The sequence below is a fragment of the Priapulus caudatus genome, unplaced genomic scaffold (assembly GCF_000485595.1).
Source record: "Priapulus caudatus unplaced genomic scaffold, Priapulus_caudatus-5.0.1 Scaffold68, whole genome shotgun sequence".
Classification (NCBI taxonomy): Eukaryota; Metazoa; Priapulida; class Priapulimorpha; order Priapulimorphida; family Priapulidae; genus Priapulus; species Priapulus caudatus.
Genome location: NW_014577129.1, coordinates 460395 through 480123, shown reverse-complemented (window position 1 = coordinate 480123; position 19729 = coordinate 460395). Strand labels below are relative to the sequence as shown.

The window sequence follows — 19729 nt, the reverse complement described above, 5'->3', positions numbered from 1 at the left end:
GATTGTCTACGCTTATCTACCCCTTCCATTTTCCTCTAATCGATCGGTTTTGTCACTTGAATAATCTTTTATTATTATAAAATAAATTTGTTTGTATTGCTACGTAGATACGTCAGGAACCAGTATGAAAATATAGTGTACAAATAGATGAAGAAACAAATCGACAAACGAAATAGACTAATACTAGTAGATAATGGGAGTAGTTAGGCCGAAATGGGAATATTGGCGATTCTGAGAGTAGCGAATGGAATGTTAGGCGAAAATATGTCGCGCTCCGCGAATATGTTGTAGGCAGATTAATGGAGTAGGCAATGCGATGATTACCTCTACTCACGCTTTTCTGCTGGCGTTGTTTGTGCGCGAGGCGGTAACGGTTGCGATGAACTAGTAGATTGAGGCATTGATTTGTGTAAGGGATTGTGCAATCGTGTAATAGTTTGCGTAATGTACAGTGATGTGGCCTATAATAGTGAGTAGTGGCTACACTACGAGCGGGGGCGAGTTTTCAAGATTTTTGGGGATTTTCCAACAGTTACTTAAAACATTTGCACAAAGCTCTAACATTTGATTTTTATGTAAGCACCATTTGACCTTCTCTTGGTGTGTCAAGAAATTAGTATTTGCCTATAGTAAAGGCTGCGCAGTTAAATCGAAGCGGGCTTATAATTAGGTAACTTAGCGTTGAATGAGGGTCTATGTCCCCGGGGATATGCTCGAACGTACCCTGAGTACTATCTTATAGCCGGACCGTACCTCCGTCCTACTCACTACGAGTCTAGGATGTCGCTTACGCCTATGCTTAACCTAACCCTGACCCGAACCCTAATCCTACTTAACCATATAATATAGTGCCCAGGCTATAGTATTGGTTTATTTACCGACCGTACCCAGGGGTACGTTCGCATAACCCTGGGGGAATATAGACCTATGAGGCTTGAACTAGGCTACACTGTAACGTCAAGTTACGCTGAGGGGTCTATTCCCGTATGGTACTGCGGAACGTTCCCTTGGCTTACAGCGTCTCGGTTATACGGAACGTACCCCGGGGGTATTTTTACTACAATTGCTCGTACGTACCTATGCCTTACTCCCATTAACTCCGAGTCTAGGGTTGATCGCCTATCGCCTAATCCCTAACCGAACCGAACCTATACCTAACCTAACCCTAACATATCAAATAGTGCCAGGGTTACGTTCGGTATACCGGACGTTACCAGGCTGTACTTCGGCAGTACCCTGGGAATAGACCTATGACAAAGTACACATTTACGCAGTCTCTTTTGTTTACCTCTGGTTTTAATGCCTATATCTAGTCAGGCTCTACCACAAGACCTCCTTCCTACCGTGAGTACCGTCTACGATCCCTCAGCAACCCCTAAGCACTCTTTTTTTTCTCTCTCTTTGCTCACGCTAATTATTTTACACCTGTTCTGGCTTATTTACTAATTATCGGTTACAGATTTTGGTTACCTGATTTGTTTGCAGAGGGCGCGCCCAAAACACATGAGACACGAGTTTTAAGTGGTTAGAATCACGCTGACTCTGACCAATCATTACTGAGTTACCATGAAATTTCGCCGTGTCAGCCGTGATCAAAACAAGCGCACAACCAAAATCGTGGCGCTTTATCGTCAGTTTGCTCTGTGATATTATTATCATGCACAAACATTTAATGTCATAAACTCAGCAATGCCAATTCAAAACCAGGCCGCATTCTTTCAACTGTCACTGCTACTGTTGGCAGACCTGTCCAAGTTATTAATAATGCACTAGAAATATCATGAATCCCGAAGGGCGAGCGGATAAGTCACTCAGCACATCTGAGTGTAGCAAAGAATAGAGTTGATCGATTAAGGGATTATTTCGACGGTTTCCTTAATAAAATGAATGTTAATAAAACAATTATATCAGTAGTCGCTCTACTACCCGAAGTACCGCAATAAGGTCCATAGTCTCTATGTTTGTTATTGACCCTAATAATTCATCTTTCAACACGTTCAATCACCGCAATAATACTCCGCAGCGCTTTTGTGTTATGCACAGTATCACACGTAGTAGTGAGCTATATAGAGTGTATATTTTATGTGCATGTGCCAATGGCGGTCGCGGCTCTGTGTTGCAGCCGGTGTATTTAACGGTGTGAGTATTATTATGGTCTAAATTCAAACAGTTAAGATCTTACTTTGGCTATTAGCGGTACCGTGAGTAGTAGGCTAACTGACAAGTCTGTATTATTATACCATCATTTTTTATTGAAACGGTCCAGAGTTGCCTGTGGTCTGACTCAGAGTCTAAGCCGAAATATTGTCAAACGTGCTTTGTATTTACTGCGTTTGTTGCGTATGGATTTGCCAGAATTGATACGTACTTTTTAAGTAGGCCCCCTATTTGTGGATTAGGTTATTGGTCTGTGGGTAGTTCTATGTTACACACTGTCAGTACTCGGTTCTGCTAGTCTAGTTACTATAGACCCGTTTAATTAAGTAGCTGGCTGGGGACTATATGCTCAACCATTACGAATGTCGGAGACCAACTTATTCAGTCAAGTCGACGTCATGGAACTATGTATGTTCCGCATGTTGGAGGGGTGGGCGGGTTTGTGTTGGTTGTTGGATCAAATCATTAGTTGTTAGTCATGAAGTAAACAAATTTAATATTAAATAATTATATGTTCATTCTTATAAAACTATATATTTCAATCCTCTTATTGATCGCTTAGACTCTTGTTACTTGCACAGACACATGTTTTTGTTCCCAGACCACACCAACCGCCGTACCCCTCCACAACGCAGGTTAATAACATTATGTAACGCACTGAGTGCGCAGTCGCTGCACCGCTTTGCTAAGAAAGGCTGAGATTTGAAGTAATCGCTAATACTCGAATGTTATTGTTAAAAACAAAGAAAAAATACCGACATAGGATATGCATTGAAACATAGTTAGAGGTTTTCAATTTTAGTGCGTATAACTTAAGACGCATATTCTCACTCTCGGATTAAGATGCATTAGATTGCCTACCACAGACGTTTTATAGTCGGGTATAATCGGGGATAAGTTGGTCCATCGCATGCCCCATGGGTCGGTCTATAGCCCAGCGGCAGTTAATGTAAGCGGCTATAGTACTAGAGCTACTCGAGTTGCAGCTAGGGCCTACTCGCAGCTTAGGGCCTACTCGCAGCCAAGGCTCCTTGCTCCTTGCTCCTTGCTCCTTGCTCCTTGCTCCTTGCTCCTTGCTCCTTGCTCCTTGCTCCTTGCTCCTTGCTCCTTGCTCCTTGCTCCTTGCTTTAGCTCCTTGCTCGCAGCTAGGGCCTGCATACCTCCCAAATCCTATTGCCCGGTTGATACAAATCACGACACGTGCCTGAAACTCATGTTTTAATAAAACTTTTATGGTGCATTGTGACCCTAACCCTAACCCTAACCCTAATCCTAACCCTAACCCTAACCCTAACACTAATTACAATTTAATTTAAAAAATGAACTATATTTGTATCCAACAATGGGAGTTGAGAGGTATGCGAGTTCTAACCGCGAGTCTAGGGCCTTAATCATACCTCCCAAATCCCATTGGTTGATACAAATCACGTGCCTGAAACTCCTGTTTTAATAAAACTTTTATGGTGCATTGTGACCCTAACCCTAACCCTAACCCTAACCCTAATCTTAATCCTAACCCTAAGGGCCTAACCCTAATTAAAATTTAATTGAAAAATTAACTAGATTTGTATCAACCAATGGCCATTTGGGAGGTATGCAGGCCCTAGCTGCGAGTTGTATACTCTACCTTCTCCATCATCATGCCCCTGGCCTCACACGTGACTCAGTGATGCACGAAGGGTCTTTGTCGTATAATGGCGTATAATATGTACCTGAGGTAACTATTTGATATGGTTAGGGATAGGGAGTAGGCGTAGGCGACATACTCGCCGACACCTCGGGTACTACATATACAACAACCCCTTCAGCCTCAGTGACTGTGTCAGTGACACCACTCACCAGTTACCAGACACCACGTCACGACACTACTGTCACTAGTTAAAAATAAAATTGCATTCGACTAGACGATCCTCCCGCACAATCCTAGTTTGGTACCCCAGCCCTCATTTTCGCAAATGTGCTAGACTAATCTGTGGTGCTAAACTAGGATTGGGCTGAAATTCCACCCAGCGAAGTCGGTGTTTACAAAATCGGGGCAATGATTCAACACCACAAATCGGCCAACTCAAATAGGATATACCCCCAGATAGGATATAATATGATCAGCCTGCCTACAGTACTGAAAAAATATGCCAGTAGAAGGCATAGAGAAATTAATAGAAGACATGCGAGATGACTACATCAGAGGAAGAGCTCAACCGGGTTACAGGAATTCAACCCTACTAGATGCATCGCCATCACATTCACCAACGGGATAAGTGGAAAAACGCACGCGCATGATACCATGGATTAAGCTAGCGTGGATTAGCATTAAACATTAGCAAACAACACCATATATATTACTTGGAGTTTTCTTTGACACCATGCAGCATGTATGCACACATAGTACACAAACCTGGGCAAAATCACAATGAAGCCACACCACCAGTCTTTCTTCGAGCAGAATATCAGTAGTTGACCCAGGCAGTCAAATGGCCTGCACTGATACACCACCTTTATCTGACCAACTATCGTTTATATTATGTTTCCAACGTCTAGGATCGATCGATCATGACTAATAAACACTGCAAATAAGATGCTACAGGGAAGAGCTCCATGATTCATTAACAATGCTTAGTATCATGGGAAGAGCATCACTGTTCTGGTTGATTCCCTTAGTTGCCTATCGCAGAAGGAGAGTAGATGCTAGCTAAAAGGGTGTTGGTTATAATTGCTAAACAACATAATCATTATAACAATTATCACTTGATAAAAACTAGCCCTGCATCCACTAAAGATTCCCCACTTTGGTTCTCCTAGACATACTCACAAGGGAGGGTCTACCTCCAGAGTTTCTTTTTAATTTCTGTTAGACTAATAAAAGCTTGCTGCCCCACTGATATCATGCAACCGTTGTTTGAAGGTTTCTGGAGAATAAAAAAAAACAGAGTTATAGCAGGTCCGTGCCAACTCATGCCAATTAGACACTTAGCATAGCATCATGAGTTCGTGAATCTAGGTTACAGTGATACTTTGCCATAACAAAATTAAGGCTCTATATAATAATGACAGTTACTCCCAAGGGGATATCCAGAAGCTAGAAGATAATACAAAATGTAATGTCATGCATGTATAGCTACTGTATGTATTAATTTAGTGTCACTAATTAAATGTTTGTTTTTTAGGACGTTTACAGAAATCAGCAAATTCCACAAATATTTTTCTCTACAAAGCTGGAAAAAGTTCGTTATTCAAGTGCTAGGGAAAAGGGGGAAATCATTGCAGAAATCTACAGTTGTAGGTAATATTTCATTCTGTTCTTGGCTCTTATTTTGTTTCTGGTGTTTTAAATAAGTACACAGGTAAAAATAGCATTCAAAATTGTGGACAACAATAATATTGCCAGTGACTAAACCTTCACAATTGTGGTAATGATTGTCATCACTCTGTGTTGTGTTATCTATATATGTGTTCGACATTTCATATAAATATTTCTATAAGTTTTCTTAATGTCACAGATGACTTAGGTGAATCCCCAGCCTTGGAAGTTCTTGCATACAAAAATAAAGATGGTAAAGGCTATTTTGCAAGTAGGTTTCTTATTCTATGTTTTGGAATGTTATTGCTGGAATGTATTTATTCACTCCTGATATATATATATGTATAACATGTATAAGCAAGACCTTTGATTTTAATTATTGACTATACTCATGATTAGTACTATCGATCGTTAGAAGATGTTTGGAATGTATTGTTTTCAAATGTACAGAAAATGTTTGTCATTCTCTCTGAGCTGTTTCTCAACAAGCTAGTGCCATGTTTATGAGCTTTTATTGAACTATATTTCTACTCTGGAGTATTAGTGGCTGTGATTTATTATAGAATCAACAACACCCAGATCTCCACGCTCTTCCAAAGTGAAGTTCAGAGTAGGGCAAGTGATAAAGCACAAAATATGGGGCTACCGAGGAGTTATCATAGGTTGGGATGAAGACGCAAAAGTAAGTATCAACCAATGTCACTATATGGTGCAATAAAGAAAATAAATCACATTAAATGCAATTGATAGTGTAAATCAGTGTGTGAAACAAACCTTCCTTGTCTGGTAGTCATAGGAACTACCAGGTTTTGTAATTTTGTAGTTCGTGAGCAATTCTGATAGTGAAGAATTTTGGTATTCTGTGAGTTTCAACAAAACGAGTGAAGTCCTTCTACACATGGCATATCAACAAACATGACTGCGCCCATACAAGTTTTAAGTATATTTGATCATCGGTGGCCTAATTCATTTAAAATAAAGTTATCAGAATGTAAATCAGAAGTAATTGCGAACAATATGCAAGAAAGAAAATTATTTTCAATTATTAGTTTATTCGTCCTTGTTGGTTAAAAACTGAAAGTGCGTAGTTAAGTTGATGCTGGGTAGTTAGGTAGTCCCCCAGACTAGTTGTTAATGTAAACTACTCCTGTATAAGTGTGGTAGTTTCAGACTAACGGACTACAGTGGTAAAAATCTACTCTGGTGTAAATTATTAAATATATAGTCGTCACTAAGTCGTGTCTGTATGCTAACACTAGATTAAAGATGTTCAACAATGAAATGTTTGAAAATACAACACAGTTGGGGTTAGTATGTAAATGCCACTTGAATACTTTGTTATACAAATTTTAGTATAATTGTGCATCAGTTCACAATGTTGTAGGTACATGTGATATTTACTGAACATGTAATTGCAGGCACCAGAGTGGTGGGTGAATCAAAATCATCCTGATGATAAACCGGTAAGTACACGTGTGGTAAAGTATAGACACAAATGCTTCCATTTACTGCCTAAATTTGGAATAAATTATGTCTTGCATGCATTTTGGAAAACTTTACAGGTTATAAGATATGTTTGATTTTACATTGATTAGATTACTCACCAACAATTAGAGACCATCTAAAGTTTACTTATTACTTGGCTGCGACATTGATATCGGTACTCACTAAAGCAATTTATGCCGGGGCTTTTAGGACTGGCGAACGCAGCCCAATTACTCGGTGATAGTGGATACGCGAGATCGGCCTACACCGCAGAGCACCTACATCCCACAGGAAAACATTGAAGTGCTAAAACAGACTAAGGTACGACCGTAATTAAATTGTCACTAACATATTTCACATAAGCATACTATAACACTGTCATGCCTTCGCAGAAATTACATGTACTGAGTGATATGTTACCAGCAGTTTTGCTTTTCACTTTTTGCTTTACCTATATATCATGATCTTGTGCTTGCCGTGTGCATTTTCTATCTACTGCCTAGTGTGAACGTAAGCATTGCTGTACTGCAATGTCTTTAACATCTTCGCGAACATACTTTTAACACATTCATTAGAAATGCGTGTAGTTGTCACACTCTAGTTGTCTTGTTTTTTGTCTATGTCACACGCGGTTGTGCTTATACTTTCTCCCCAGATCATCCATCCGGTCTTGGACGACTACTTTGAGAATTATGATGGGACGCAGTACCTCATCCGACCGTGGCTCAAGGCCCTGTACCCCCACGACTAGTGTGGAGTGATACAGGAATGCAGTGCTCGCTAACACTGTACTGTGTTCGTCGTGAATCAAGGCAGTGTACCCGCCACAACATCGTACGGAGGGAGGTCTCACATGTCAGCTGGGTGTCTTCACATCGTCATGCTAGTCAATCTGAGAATCGCTGGGCATGTGAATCGTCAAAGGCCAAGCGGTGTCAGGGAGTTATTTTGTTATCATCTGAATGTCAGGTGTCATGCGTGGTGGTGCGAGTATGGGATGCATGCCCTGCAGACAGGCACCTGTAATCTCACAGAACCTGTTTGGAAATCGGGATTGTTTTTATTTACTCATTGGGCCTTCTCCGTACAACCGTTAGTTAGAATTAAAATTTCATGTTTAGCCATGTGAAATTAAAGGCACCAAGACATTCACTGAGTTAAAATTACCAGTAGACTTGCTTTTCACCTTGTGCTTTGCCTGTTTTAGTATTTATCAGGATCTTGTGTTTGTTTCCTTTTTTTTCTTACTTGGATCTACCGCCATCCTTAGTTCTACGGAAAATGCATTGTTTTATTTAGGGGTGCACCGGAACTATCCGGCCGGATCCCCAATTTTTCAGAGTTCCGGTTCCGGCCGGAACCCTTCAGAAACAGTCGGCCGGAACCGGAACTTTTTCCTAATTTAATTTCAGCTACAAGCGTCATCAAGATCAAAAGATCAGTCACTGAATGTAGTTGAGAGTCAATAGACTCAACTTGCTGACAATATAGTGTTAACAACTTCACACTATTCTGCCCAAAAAACGCTTGCCACTTGAACATCGGCTAACTAACTGAACTGAACCTAACTGATGTTAGGTGATTCACGAGATTTTCTTTTCAAATCAAATACTCTTAGAGCCACAGGAATGGCATGTCTGTTGGTTGAAAATAATCGACTAAACCCAGGGATACTGCAACATGCAGGTTTTGCCACAGAATTCGCTCGCGAATAAGATGCCAGAATTATGCACTGTAAGCAGATGATTCATACACCTAACAACCATCCTGTAATTAGAACTTTGAGCATTGTCCTACTCGCCTGAGTGATGTGCCTGCTAATAATATTTCGTTCAGGCCGAGTGAGTTTGTGCAATATTGGGCCAAAAGTTTATTCCCAGCTTAAGTTCCGATTCCGGTTCTTGAAAAGTTGGATCCGGTGCACCCCTAGTTTTATTATTTAAACCCCCGGAAGCTGATAAAATATTGGATATTGTGAGATATGTTGCTGGCCATGATAACAGTAGTGAGATGTAAAGTGAGTAAATAATGCCAAAAATAATCTTGTGCGTACCACACCTGTGGAAGATAGGGTAGTAGCTAGTTCCTTGTGCATCTCATGGCAGTGGTCCATGGAGGGGGATATATTTATCTGTGATATTTAATATTGCATTATGTTGATTGTAAGCTGACTGAAAGAGTAAATATCTTTTAAATGGTTCTTCCAGCAGTACCACGGCAATATCACATGTGATCTCTTGAATTCACACCCTGCACAGCAAACAGCAAATGATATATTCTTATATTTCTTGACTGCCGTTTGGACCGCTGCATTTATATGGCCATGTTATAGACATTCCTCACCTACCCTACTTCAAGCAGGAGCTTTGTGTGAGAATACTGGGATACTATTGGTATTCGAGGTTAGATGATACTGGTGCCTAGCAAACTCTAAACGTTCATGTGCCTGCTCTTACGTTGCTGTCACGGACAACGACGTGTGGACTCGGTTATGCAGGGGACTATGATTTAGTTCAGATAGTGAGAGATCAGCAGGTCCTCTGGTCAACCGTCAAAGATTACCGATTTCACGTTTCAGCGTGCCAGGGGGTACTTGTCCCATATATCTCATCACGTTCTGGTGGTTGGGTGGGAAGGCTGCCATCCGTCAGAAGTCGACCGTCCATGGGCAGCGTGCCCTAGACATTGCTCGTGCTACAGCTTGAACAGTGTCAGCTCTGTTCTGGTGTTTGTATATCTATGTAATAGGGTGATGTAAAATGTTTGAGCAACTCAGCAACTTCAGTGGTGACTGTGTGCTTATGTAGCCATCAAACTTATTGGGCTAGCAGTCGTGATAGTAAACAGAAAATGCAAGGGTTGACATTTCTAACTGGCCTAACTAGTGGAAGTGGGAGGAATAATCAGGTGCGGTGTAGTTTTGTTCCATAGATTGATGGAATGAATGGCAACATGGTTACACTCCACGCAGTGTGATGATTTTCCGTTATCGATGTTAAGAACGGCAAATCATCACACTGCATGGAGTCTACATGATGTGCTTGTGCATAATCTTTACATTTTCTTACCATTGTTAGTGTGCTTGGAGCTGCCTTGATGTTTCATCTAACAATGTCTTTACTGAAGTCAGGAAAGTTAATTAGGTAATTAATGATAGATTAAAGATCCTAAAGCAGAAGGATTTTCAACTCATAAAATACCTGTTAAATAACAAGAAAATTGATGTGGGAATGATTTGGGGTTTTAAAATTCAAACGAGTTTCAACTTACGAAATGATATTCGTACATAACCATGTTTAGTTCTGATGTGCATAAGTGTGCTAAAGACTATCTAAACGCATACCTGCTTCTGTTTACAAACTGTTAAATTCTACACCACCACACCACTGTTACACAGTGTAGATTTTTGTTAAAAACTCGTTTCTAATAAGAAATATTAACTGTACATACGTACGTGTATATGCTATAGTAAATCCTGTATGTGACATTCGTGGATTGTATTATAAAAAGATCTAGAGGCTCCTGTGCTCCATTGCAAAACCAAGTATTTATTTTATAATGAATAATAAATAAAGTACAGGAATAAACCACACCTGTTGTATACATTAGGTGCACATTTTAGTATGCATTACATTTGCGTTTGCCTTACTTTCGAGTCAATACGTTCATAAACACCATAGTTATCATGTGACTGACAGAGCATTCCTGAATTAAGCTAATTAAAATATTACTTGATATACAGAGTTTATTCTATACCTATATCAATGTCAGCCTTGCATCATGCGTGGTCCAAACTACCTATAGCATGCAGCTGTTATATATATGCTGAGGAAAGCTGGGACATATGTGAATTGATAGATACACATGTCTGGATATGAGGGTCTGAACAATTTTACTTGCAATCTTGGCTATACTTGTGTCAACAATAAAAGCTTCTTACATGTTACCCTGTCATTATACTGGGTTAATCTTGAAAATTAATTTTCGTCCACCTGACTAGTGCTTGCAAAGCTATATAAATAGTGCTATACTGTAATAGGTTGAGGCAACATGCTGGACACACCTGGTCATCCTGTAATATGCAACTAATATGTATACTATTAGCAAATATTCTGTGCACATCTCAAGCTTCATAATAATAGATGTATATTGTTACATACAAATTTGCCACCATTCACAACCACCAACGCACACAGTAGGACATACAACGATCGGCTAGATTTGCATACTAAGATTATAGTTTAGCACATGAAAAGGCTTAACTTCGTTTTAAACTGAGAGCCTGAGAGGCACAACGGTGCATTGTGTTTCACACTGAACCTGGCCTCAATAGCAGAACTGAACATTTGCTGTTGTTGCTTTGTGAGATCTAATATCACAGCAAATTTAACCAGCCAATCGATGACTGTTACTAGCAGTTTAACCCCAGCAGGTGTAACAGGTGTACCACCACTACGTGCGGCCACGTAGCAGAGACGTCACACTAAACATGCGCAGATGATACCACATTGCAGACGCTATCTAGCCACACGCCGCACTGGAATTTGCGGCAAAAAATCTGTTTGCACGTGCAGTCTTTGTGGCGCCCTCTAGCACAACCCAGTCTAGCCGATCCTGCAAGCAACATGCTGGTGTAGCCAGGTTGGTTGTGGGGCCTCTGCTTCCAGTGCCACCTGTCTGTAGTCGTACTTGATCATGAATGACACCTGCATGAATAATGTGCATATATAGGCCACGTCCACATATAGGACACGACAGTGAAATCTTAAGTGAAGATCCTCAATGGATAATCGCCCTCAATGCTTACACCCATCTTCAATATGCTTAGATTTCCATGTTTTACCGAAAAGCCTATTGATACTATGATGATGAGGAGAAATACACTAGCCGAAACCGGTTGTTTTGTGGGAAATATTTTTTAGTTGTGTTCATTTAATTTTGATAATAGTAATACAAAACTTATGCTTAACAGTTATTGAAACAGCACGTGTGTTCATGATTTGTTCTTCATCAACTAATCAGTCGATCAGCAAATGGTTTTGATACAGTAATCATTTGCTATTAGTTCATCTAAGATATTTGAGCTTATCCCAGCCTATAATTAAGCGATCTACTCACCCATGCTTCTTTTGCAGATTCATTTGGAGTAATTTTCACAACAAACCCCAGCTTGTTTGCTTTACGGAACACTACCACCCTGCGACAAACATACACATGCAGTCAGCAAGAATTTACCACTTTGTCGATATGCAATTACTGACATACATACAGGACTCCATATGAAAGGTACAATTGCTAACAGCGATATACTATTTGCCAAACTAAGTCATGATAGCATCTACTACACACACCAATGTCACATACAACTCAGATACACAGTATAGCCATTACGTAGCATGAGGCTAATATAAGTAGACATGATACAGTACACAGACACTGTTACTGACACATGTACGGCATCAGCGCAGATTACAGTTTCTTACTGTGGATCGTCCTTGTAGTCGCGAGGTGGCTCTCCCGCATCATCAAACTCTGCTGTCTCGTCCTTAGCTGCAAGCACCAGCTCAGTCTTCGGCAGCACCACCTAGTGAATTAAAAAACAAAACAAATAAAAGTCGATACTAATTCCATTAGATTATAGTCAGAGTATAGTCACATAGCATGACACTCCAAAATTTAGCAGCAACTAATTATGTTTCTACTACTGTATATAGTTATTTATTCAAAAAAACTTGCCTTGCAATTTCCAACATCTTCTGGCAATTCGCTGGGCAAAACAATGACGTGCATCTCATATTGACTAGGGTTAGACAACGTTAAAATAACTCTGCTCTCCTAAAAGCAAAATAAAAGAAACATTATTATTAAAAGAATAATAGGCCCATTGATTATGCAAAGTTGACGAATGCTACAGTAACTGGCACCTTGTGTAATTAATAAGTACATTACCTTATAGCCAAACGCGTATTAGTTTGTCCAATATCACTGCTGGTTACTAAGAAATGTCTAATTGAAATCCGCAGTCCAACAAATCAGTTGACTGACTTGTTTACAGTTACGCATGCTCGGCCGTACGCAATGCTAACGTAACTGCTGACGTAACTGCATACGTAACAGTAGCTCTGATTGCAATGAACAGATTCCATGTATGAATCACTGATGCTCGTGATAATGAAGTAGGCTGTGTTGGGGGCCAACACTATGGGGGGATCACAGACTAAACACGGCCACAGACTAAACATGGAAAGCAGACGGCACTAGGTGTATTTACATATATTGGTCAAACGAATACACCTGTGTCCGAAATTGAAGACATGTGGGTATTAGTTCATTAGCACCCACAGTTATTTACTTGTGCCTCAATACCAAGAATACACCCAGAAGCAGAGATACATTCTACTAGCTCATTAGTCATTATAAGCATCCCGAGATAAACAATTCTCTGCTCAACACCCGTAGCAACATGTGACGTCACCTAACCAAATTCGAGGCTATTTTGCTTGGCAACCAATTTAGCATTGGCGCCAGATTTACAGATTTCAATTAGACATTTCTTAGTAATTAGCAGTGATATTGGACAAACTAATACGCGTTTGGCTATAAGGTAATGTACTTATTAACTACAGAAGGTGCCAGTTACTGTAGCATTCGTCAACTTTGCATAATCAATGGGCCTTTAAGTAAACATTTCAAGATGACAACATGTCAGATTTTTAGGTAAGCTTACCGAGCAAAAGATTATATTTGTTAATGCTTCTCTTCATTGTTTGTACCTTACACATTGCACATTAGTCAGCACATATTAAGCCCATAGCCATTAAACTATAGCTATAGCCTTTTTTAACTGGAAGGGGTGGGATACCTTCTTCGGGTGGAGTTGTACTCCAGGCACCACTCTGATTTCCGGTACCAGATATCTGCAAGTAACAGAGATCTACATGAAGTAAAGAACTGTGGAGCAATAAATGGTCACAACAATTTTACATGAACCACTAGCACAATTACATCATACTTATTATACTACTTTGTCTCACACGGGTACCTATTTGAACTGCATTGGATCTTTCAATTCAACTGCTTATTAATGGATATGCTCAGATATCCCAACCACCCTGTGGTTCCCTGTAAAACCAAACAAGACTGGCTACAAGTGAGAACTGGCATGCACTTGCACATTCAGACCATTCACACCAGTTCACATTCCATTTATATTCTGTTAATTCATTCACACCTACATGGCTATCAGCTGGATTTTGAACTTGATGGAAGAGGGACTGAAGTCTGGCTTGATGAGATTGTGCTCGCACTCCCTGCATCGCTTAGAGCGCTTCACCAGCAGGGTCTTACGGTGTGGCTTCAGTTTGGAAGTGGTGTCCCACTGCAGCTCAGGCTGACTAATAGACTGACCTATCGTACAGACTGAAAAACCCACAGACAGCTTCACTCTTCCGCCTCTTTTGCATGCAACCACCATCGCATTAAACTTCAATGAGGTTAGCCAATCAGTTCACCGCAAGATGGCATGCGTGTTTAGACCGGTATACATTACTTCCGTGAATAGGCTTTTATAGTTGCTTTTGCGATGCCTGATTACTGTGTTGTACCTCAATGTAACAATAAAGGAGGTCATAGTTTCCCAAGTGACCTAGAACTGAGATTGTAATGGTGTGTGGCGATCAAAAGAGGTGATGAAAGTGCATACGCCCGCACGCATGCACGTGTACGTGCACATGCACCCACGCACGCGCACGCACGCCCACACGCACGTGTACGTGCACATACACCCATGCAAGCGCGCACGTGTACGTGCACACGCACCCATGCACGCGCGCACGTGTACGTGCACACGCACACACGCACACACGTGTACGTGCCCACGCACACGCACGAATGCACATGTACGAGCACACGCACGCACGCACGCATGTGTACGTGCACACGCATGTGTACGTGCACACGCATGAACATGTACGTGCATACGCACGCATGCACGCACGTGTACGTGCACACGCATGCACATGTACGTGTACGTGCACACGCACCCATGCACGCGCGCACGTGTACGTGCACACGCACGCACGCACGCACATGTACGAGCACACGCACGTGCACACGCATGCACATGTACGTGCATACGCATGCACATGTACGTGCATACGCACGCACGCACGTGTACGTGCACACGGATCAGCTTTCCTCCCAGATGTCTTTGCACCTCTACTTTGCAACTCTGATTTCAATTCATTTACGGTTTTCCCTTCGTAACTAGACGCCATTGTTTAGGTGTGATACCGGGAATCGTGTATCGGAGAGAAATACTCATTTTTCCGGAAATAGCCGAACGGTAGTACGGCGTTGCTAATTGCCTAATAGAGGTACCCTAACCCTAACTCTAAACAAAAAAATAAAAAAATAAAAAATAAACAGATGGGATTCGAACCAACATAACCAAATACCCTGGTACGTAAAATGAGTATTTCTCCCTGGTGCAATAATCTGATAGCGAACAGTGCACGCGCGCCATCTATCCAGCGATTAGTAAATGGCAAACCCCATTGACAAATAACTGATTTGCATTGCTTGCGCGTCTATCAACACATCTCCATCTTCTGCATTTAAGTGCACGTTTTTCTAGATATGTATGCATTTATACAGCAGCAACAGAGTGCTTGCAGATTCTTCTCAATTATGGTGCAACAAATGCTTCTAATGTTATATGAGCAGGGCTTACCTTCATTGAGGTTGACCGGTTTGTTGTAATAATCTTCACTGAGTAGTGCTATGTCATCGGAAGCTTCACTAGCCTCAAGTTCAACTAACTTTGCATCCTCGCCTTTCTTCAAGCTAATCACAGAAAATACCCCGATTGCAATCAATAGTAACATCAGTAATGTTAAGTGAAATTTAAGTTATTAATCTTCACATCACCTTATAGATACCAACACAATATCACACTGAACTATTAATAGTCTGAATTGTACTACATGTTAATCCAGGGATATATAAATAATACGCTGTTATACAAATAGGTGAATCGAATAGAATAGGCTACACATGTATAGAAAATTACCTGCTAGGAGAGTGAGGGGAGAGGCCAGCCCTGTGCCTAGCCACAACAGATGTTAGACCATATTTGTCCTGAAAGCATTATTCAAATAAGTAAGTTAAAGTGATTATCATCGATATACTTATAATACTGCCACGAAACATAGACTGTGTCTTGTAACACAAACATTAGGGCAATCTAACAAGTGAACATACAGTATATACAGTATACTCACATATAAGAAAAATTTCTAGTGGTTTGAGAACGCACATGGTCACTGCCAGATATGGAAATGATTTTGCTTTGTAATAACATGGATATCATTTCTAAGGGGAGAGAATGTGCAGGGTTTAGTAATGATTGCACCTGTATCCATTTATACATGCAGTACTTATCTAGTACTTTAAAGGACAATTGAAGTCAAATTTTATAACTTCTGTAACGTTTTTATACATAGAAATACATTCAATAACGTATTCCATTTCAAATCCGGCGCCCAATTAGTAAGAAACACATGAATATTAATCTAGGTCATGTGATGTCACAGCCCCATGTTGAAACATGCCATTATGTAAACATAGTGCGTGTGGTGTATAAAATGGAGACAGAAAGCGATAATTTCAATGATTCTAGTGATTACTCAGATGATGATGATATTTATAGTGATTTAACAGTTGGATATAGGTTTGAGCCTGAATATACACAAGAAGAAATTGAGGAGAATCGTCTGAAAAAGCAACGCGAAGAGTCGGCACAAACTTCTCAAGAATCAAAACAGTCACAACATGGCGGAATGGAAGGTTCGGTACCAGATAGGACTGTAGACAAATACTGGTGTTCTTGTAGTGTTTGTGAATTAATGAGTACGGCACCTGAATGTATATGCTGCCATGAGAATGAGAAGACCAGGGTTATTGTAGACCAGTTCGACGCTAGACCAGGTGAGTCACACGAGTAGGCCTACACTGATCACCGGGCTTATCACGCTCGGTCAGAATCACATGTATCTGTACATGTACAAACATCTCTACGCAAGTCCTGTACATATACCGTGAATGCATTATCCACACAGGTAATATGTATGTACATGAATATAAGTACATTTACAGGCTACATGTTTGTTGTATGCTGTAACAATACTTTCACCTAGCATAACATATACTAGCGTGTTACGCTATATAATGGCGCGTTTCAACATGGGGCTGTGATGTCACATGACCTAGATTAATATTCATGTGTTTCCTACTGATTTGCCAGCGTGATGGCGCCGGATTTGAAATGGAATACATTATTGAATGTATTTCTATGTATAAAAACGTTACAGAAGTTATAAAATTTGACTTCAATTGTCCTTTAACTAACTCAACACTAACATGCATAAGAATTGTGCAGTACTGAGACAATAGTCTTCATTTTAGACTAGGATGAAACACAACTAAAGCCTAGGAACTAGTGGCACACATCGACAGTCAAGAAGTCGCTCTCACTCATTCTAGTAACCAATCTCGTACCGCATGCTGCAGAAGGGCCCTCCTCCTGGATGGTGTACGCTTCCGGTCCCTCTCTACCTGCTCTACTAGTGCCATCTGCTGGTAATATTCTACCAAATTGCTGATCTGGTGGACAACGTAGTTTAAATTATTGCTTAGCAAAAATTTACCCAGCACCTAATGATATGCAGTTCTTCTATGCACGTAACTACATAGGGAAAATAGTGTACCATCATATATAACAATAAACAGTGTATGATCTTTATAACAAAATGAACAGGCCATCATTTATACATATAATAATAATGAGTGTATAGCTCAGTGTTTTTTAAGGCTGGTGCATGGGTCTTTAATTATAAATAATACCAAGTTTCCGAGGTATTTGTACCCGATACCCCACACAGGCTGTCACTCTAGATCCAGTATAATTTACCTGATTACCACCAAAGATGTACCATTATTTCTTATTTACAACTTTTAAAAATACCCTGCATCATACCTGCTGATTATGCGGGTTTTCTTCTTCGTTCCAGCCACCTGAAGCTATACAAAATTAAAAAATTTATGACCATATCTGCAATGATAACAGAGAGCGGTTACATAGTACAAACATACATTGTACCATTTATAGGTGCATGTTAAATTGTTATCAATATGAATGTATTATGATTGAGAAATACCAAAATAGATTTCATACAAACCAAATCGACAAAATTTTAGTTTTCTGGATAGGTAAAAGTATGTCCAATACATAACAATATATTACTATTTCTACATAGCATACATCCCAGTCTCTAAAGTTATATCTTGAACTTACTAGCTCGTTGATTCACTTCAGAATGCATATATATGTGTAAAAGTGACATGCAATAACAATTCCAGTTACGGGTGCCTGACAGAGATGTGCATCATCAGATGATACATGGAAATAAGACTGAAATGAATACTGTGCTCCTTGTTGTTTTACCCACCAACAGGTTGATCCTGTAGACCTCCATCTCGCGATGTCCAGCGACAAAACCCACATGCCAGATAGTAAACTTTCTTCGGCGTAGCAGGAGGTGCTTCCTCGGCGGCACCACTTGGCTGTGATGCAGAGGAATCAGGACTTGTTGGGCTAGTCGCTCCGACGAGTAGTGTCGTAGCACGCGTGGACAACGTATGCTGACAGCAAGGGCAGTCAAAGCAGCTTGAACACCTAGGCACCAAAAACTTCCAAGCTGTAAATATTCCTGTTCATGCAGTGAATGTGGGACTAAGAAATATTGATGCTATTTAAAAATTTGTATGTAGGATACATATAAAAAATTTGCTGGCAATCCTAGAATAACTAATATATTAATTATATCAGGAGTAAGATAATATATAGATCTATATTATCTTACTCCTGATTATATTACATCGACATTTACACAACAATCTTCGTCTAAGAAATACAGCCTAATGGCACCTGTTTTTCTTTAGCATTGCTTCTGTTGATGGCATGTTTTCTAAACAATTGGGGCAATAATGGTTGTCAACCTGTAAATTAAGCGAGCAAAAAACATAAAATTAACTCGATGCCTTACTTTTAGAAACTACTAGTACTATACTAAACTTAGTAAGCTAGTAGTAGTAGTAGTAGTAGTAGTAGTAGTAGTAGTAGTAGTAGTAGTAGTAGTAGTAGTAGTAGTAGTAGTAGTAGTAGTAGTAGTACAAGTAGCAGTGGCTGTAGTATACAGTAAACAAATGAGACTATACTCTCTACTCGTCTCTAGCCTAGGAAGTGCATGTTCACTGACATGAAACCCAAATAAGTTACGACCTAAAACGGTACGAATGCAACACCTTACCTCATGGGTGACACATTTACTACACCGTAATTTCAGGCAGTGTTTACAAAAGTAAAGTAAACTAAAAGCTGTCCATTTATCACAAGAACACATGTATTTCACCCTCTCGATGTTCATGTAGGTAGCCATTTTGATAAGTCAACACAACAACGCCACCTGTGGGAAACGAAATTCAATAATTCGAAATAATATCTGTGCCATAGTATTTTGATCACTGATCTCTCTCTCTCTCTCTACTCTCGTCCAGTCTCTCAATTCGTCTCTCTGTCTCTCCTGCTCTCTCGTTCTCTCTCTCTCTCTCTCTCTCTCTTCTCTCTCTCTCTCTCTCTTCTCGTTCTCTCTCTCTCCTCTCGCTCTCTCTCTCTCCCTCCCTCCCAGTGGCGTAGCCAGCAATTGGAAAACAGGGGGGGCCAAGGCGAGG

The 19729-nt window shown here is 40.4% G+C and overlaps 2 protein-coding genes across 2 annotated transcripts; one reads left to right on the top strand and one right to left on the bottom strand.

Moving 5' to 3' along the window:
- The first annotated feature begins 1582 nt into the window (after positions 1 to 1582).
- LOC106821308 (F-box only protein 21-like) lies at positions 1583 to 8310 on the top strand. The gene is made up of 8 exons (XM_014826061.1): positions 1583 to 1754; positions 2123 to 2127; positions 5294 to 5437; positions 5655 to 5726; positions 6019 to 6137; positions 6874 to 6918; positions 7151 to 7261; positions 7596 to 8310. Exons 1-8 carry the CDS (start codon positions 1690 to 1692, stop codon positions 7689 to 7691), a joined length of 657 nt encoding a protein of 218 aa, XP_014681547.1. The 5' UTR covers positions 1583 to 1689; the 3' UTR covers positions 7692 to 8310.
- Positions 8311 to 10468: 2158 nt separating this feature from the next.
- Positions 10469 to 19442, bottom strand: LOC106821324 (dynactin subunit 4-like). The gene is made up of 13 exons (XM_014826078.1): positions 19309 to 19442; positions 18927 to 18997; positions 18448 to 18674; positions 17976 to 18019; positions 17498 to 17602; positions 16011 to 16078; positions 15672 to 15784; positions 14176 to 14359; positions 13803 to 13857; positions 12677 to 12775; positions 12424 to 12524; positions 12059 to 12137; positions 10469 to 11646 (listed from the first exon to the last, which is right to left on the bottom strand). Exons 1-13 carry the CDS (start codon positions 19435 to 19437, stop codon positions 11545 to 11547), a joined length of 1377 nt encoding a protein of 458 aa, XP_014681564.1. The 5' UTR covers positions 19438 to 19442; the 3' UTR covers positions 10469 to 11544.
- Between the last annotated feature and the right edge of the window lie 287 nt (positions 19443 to 19729).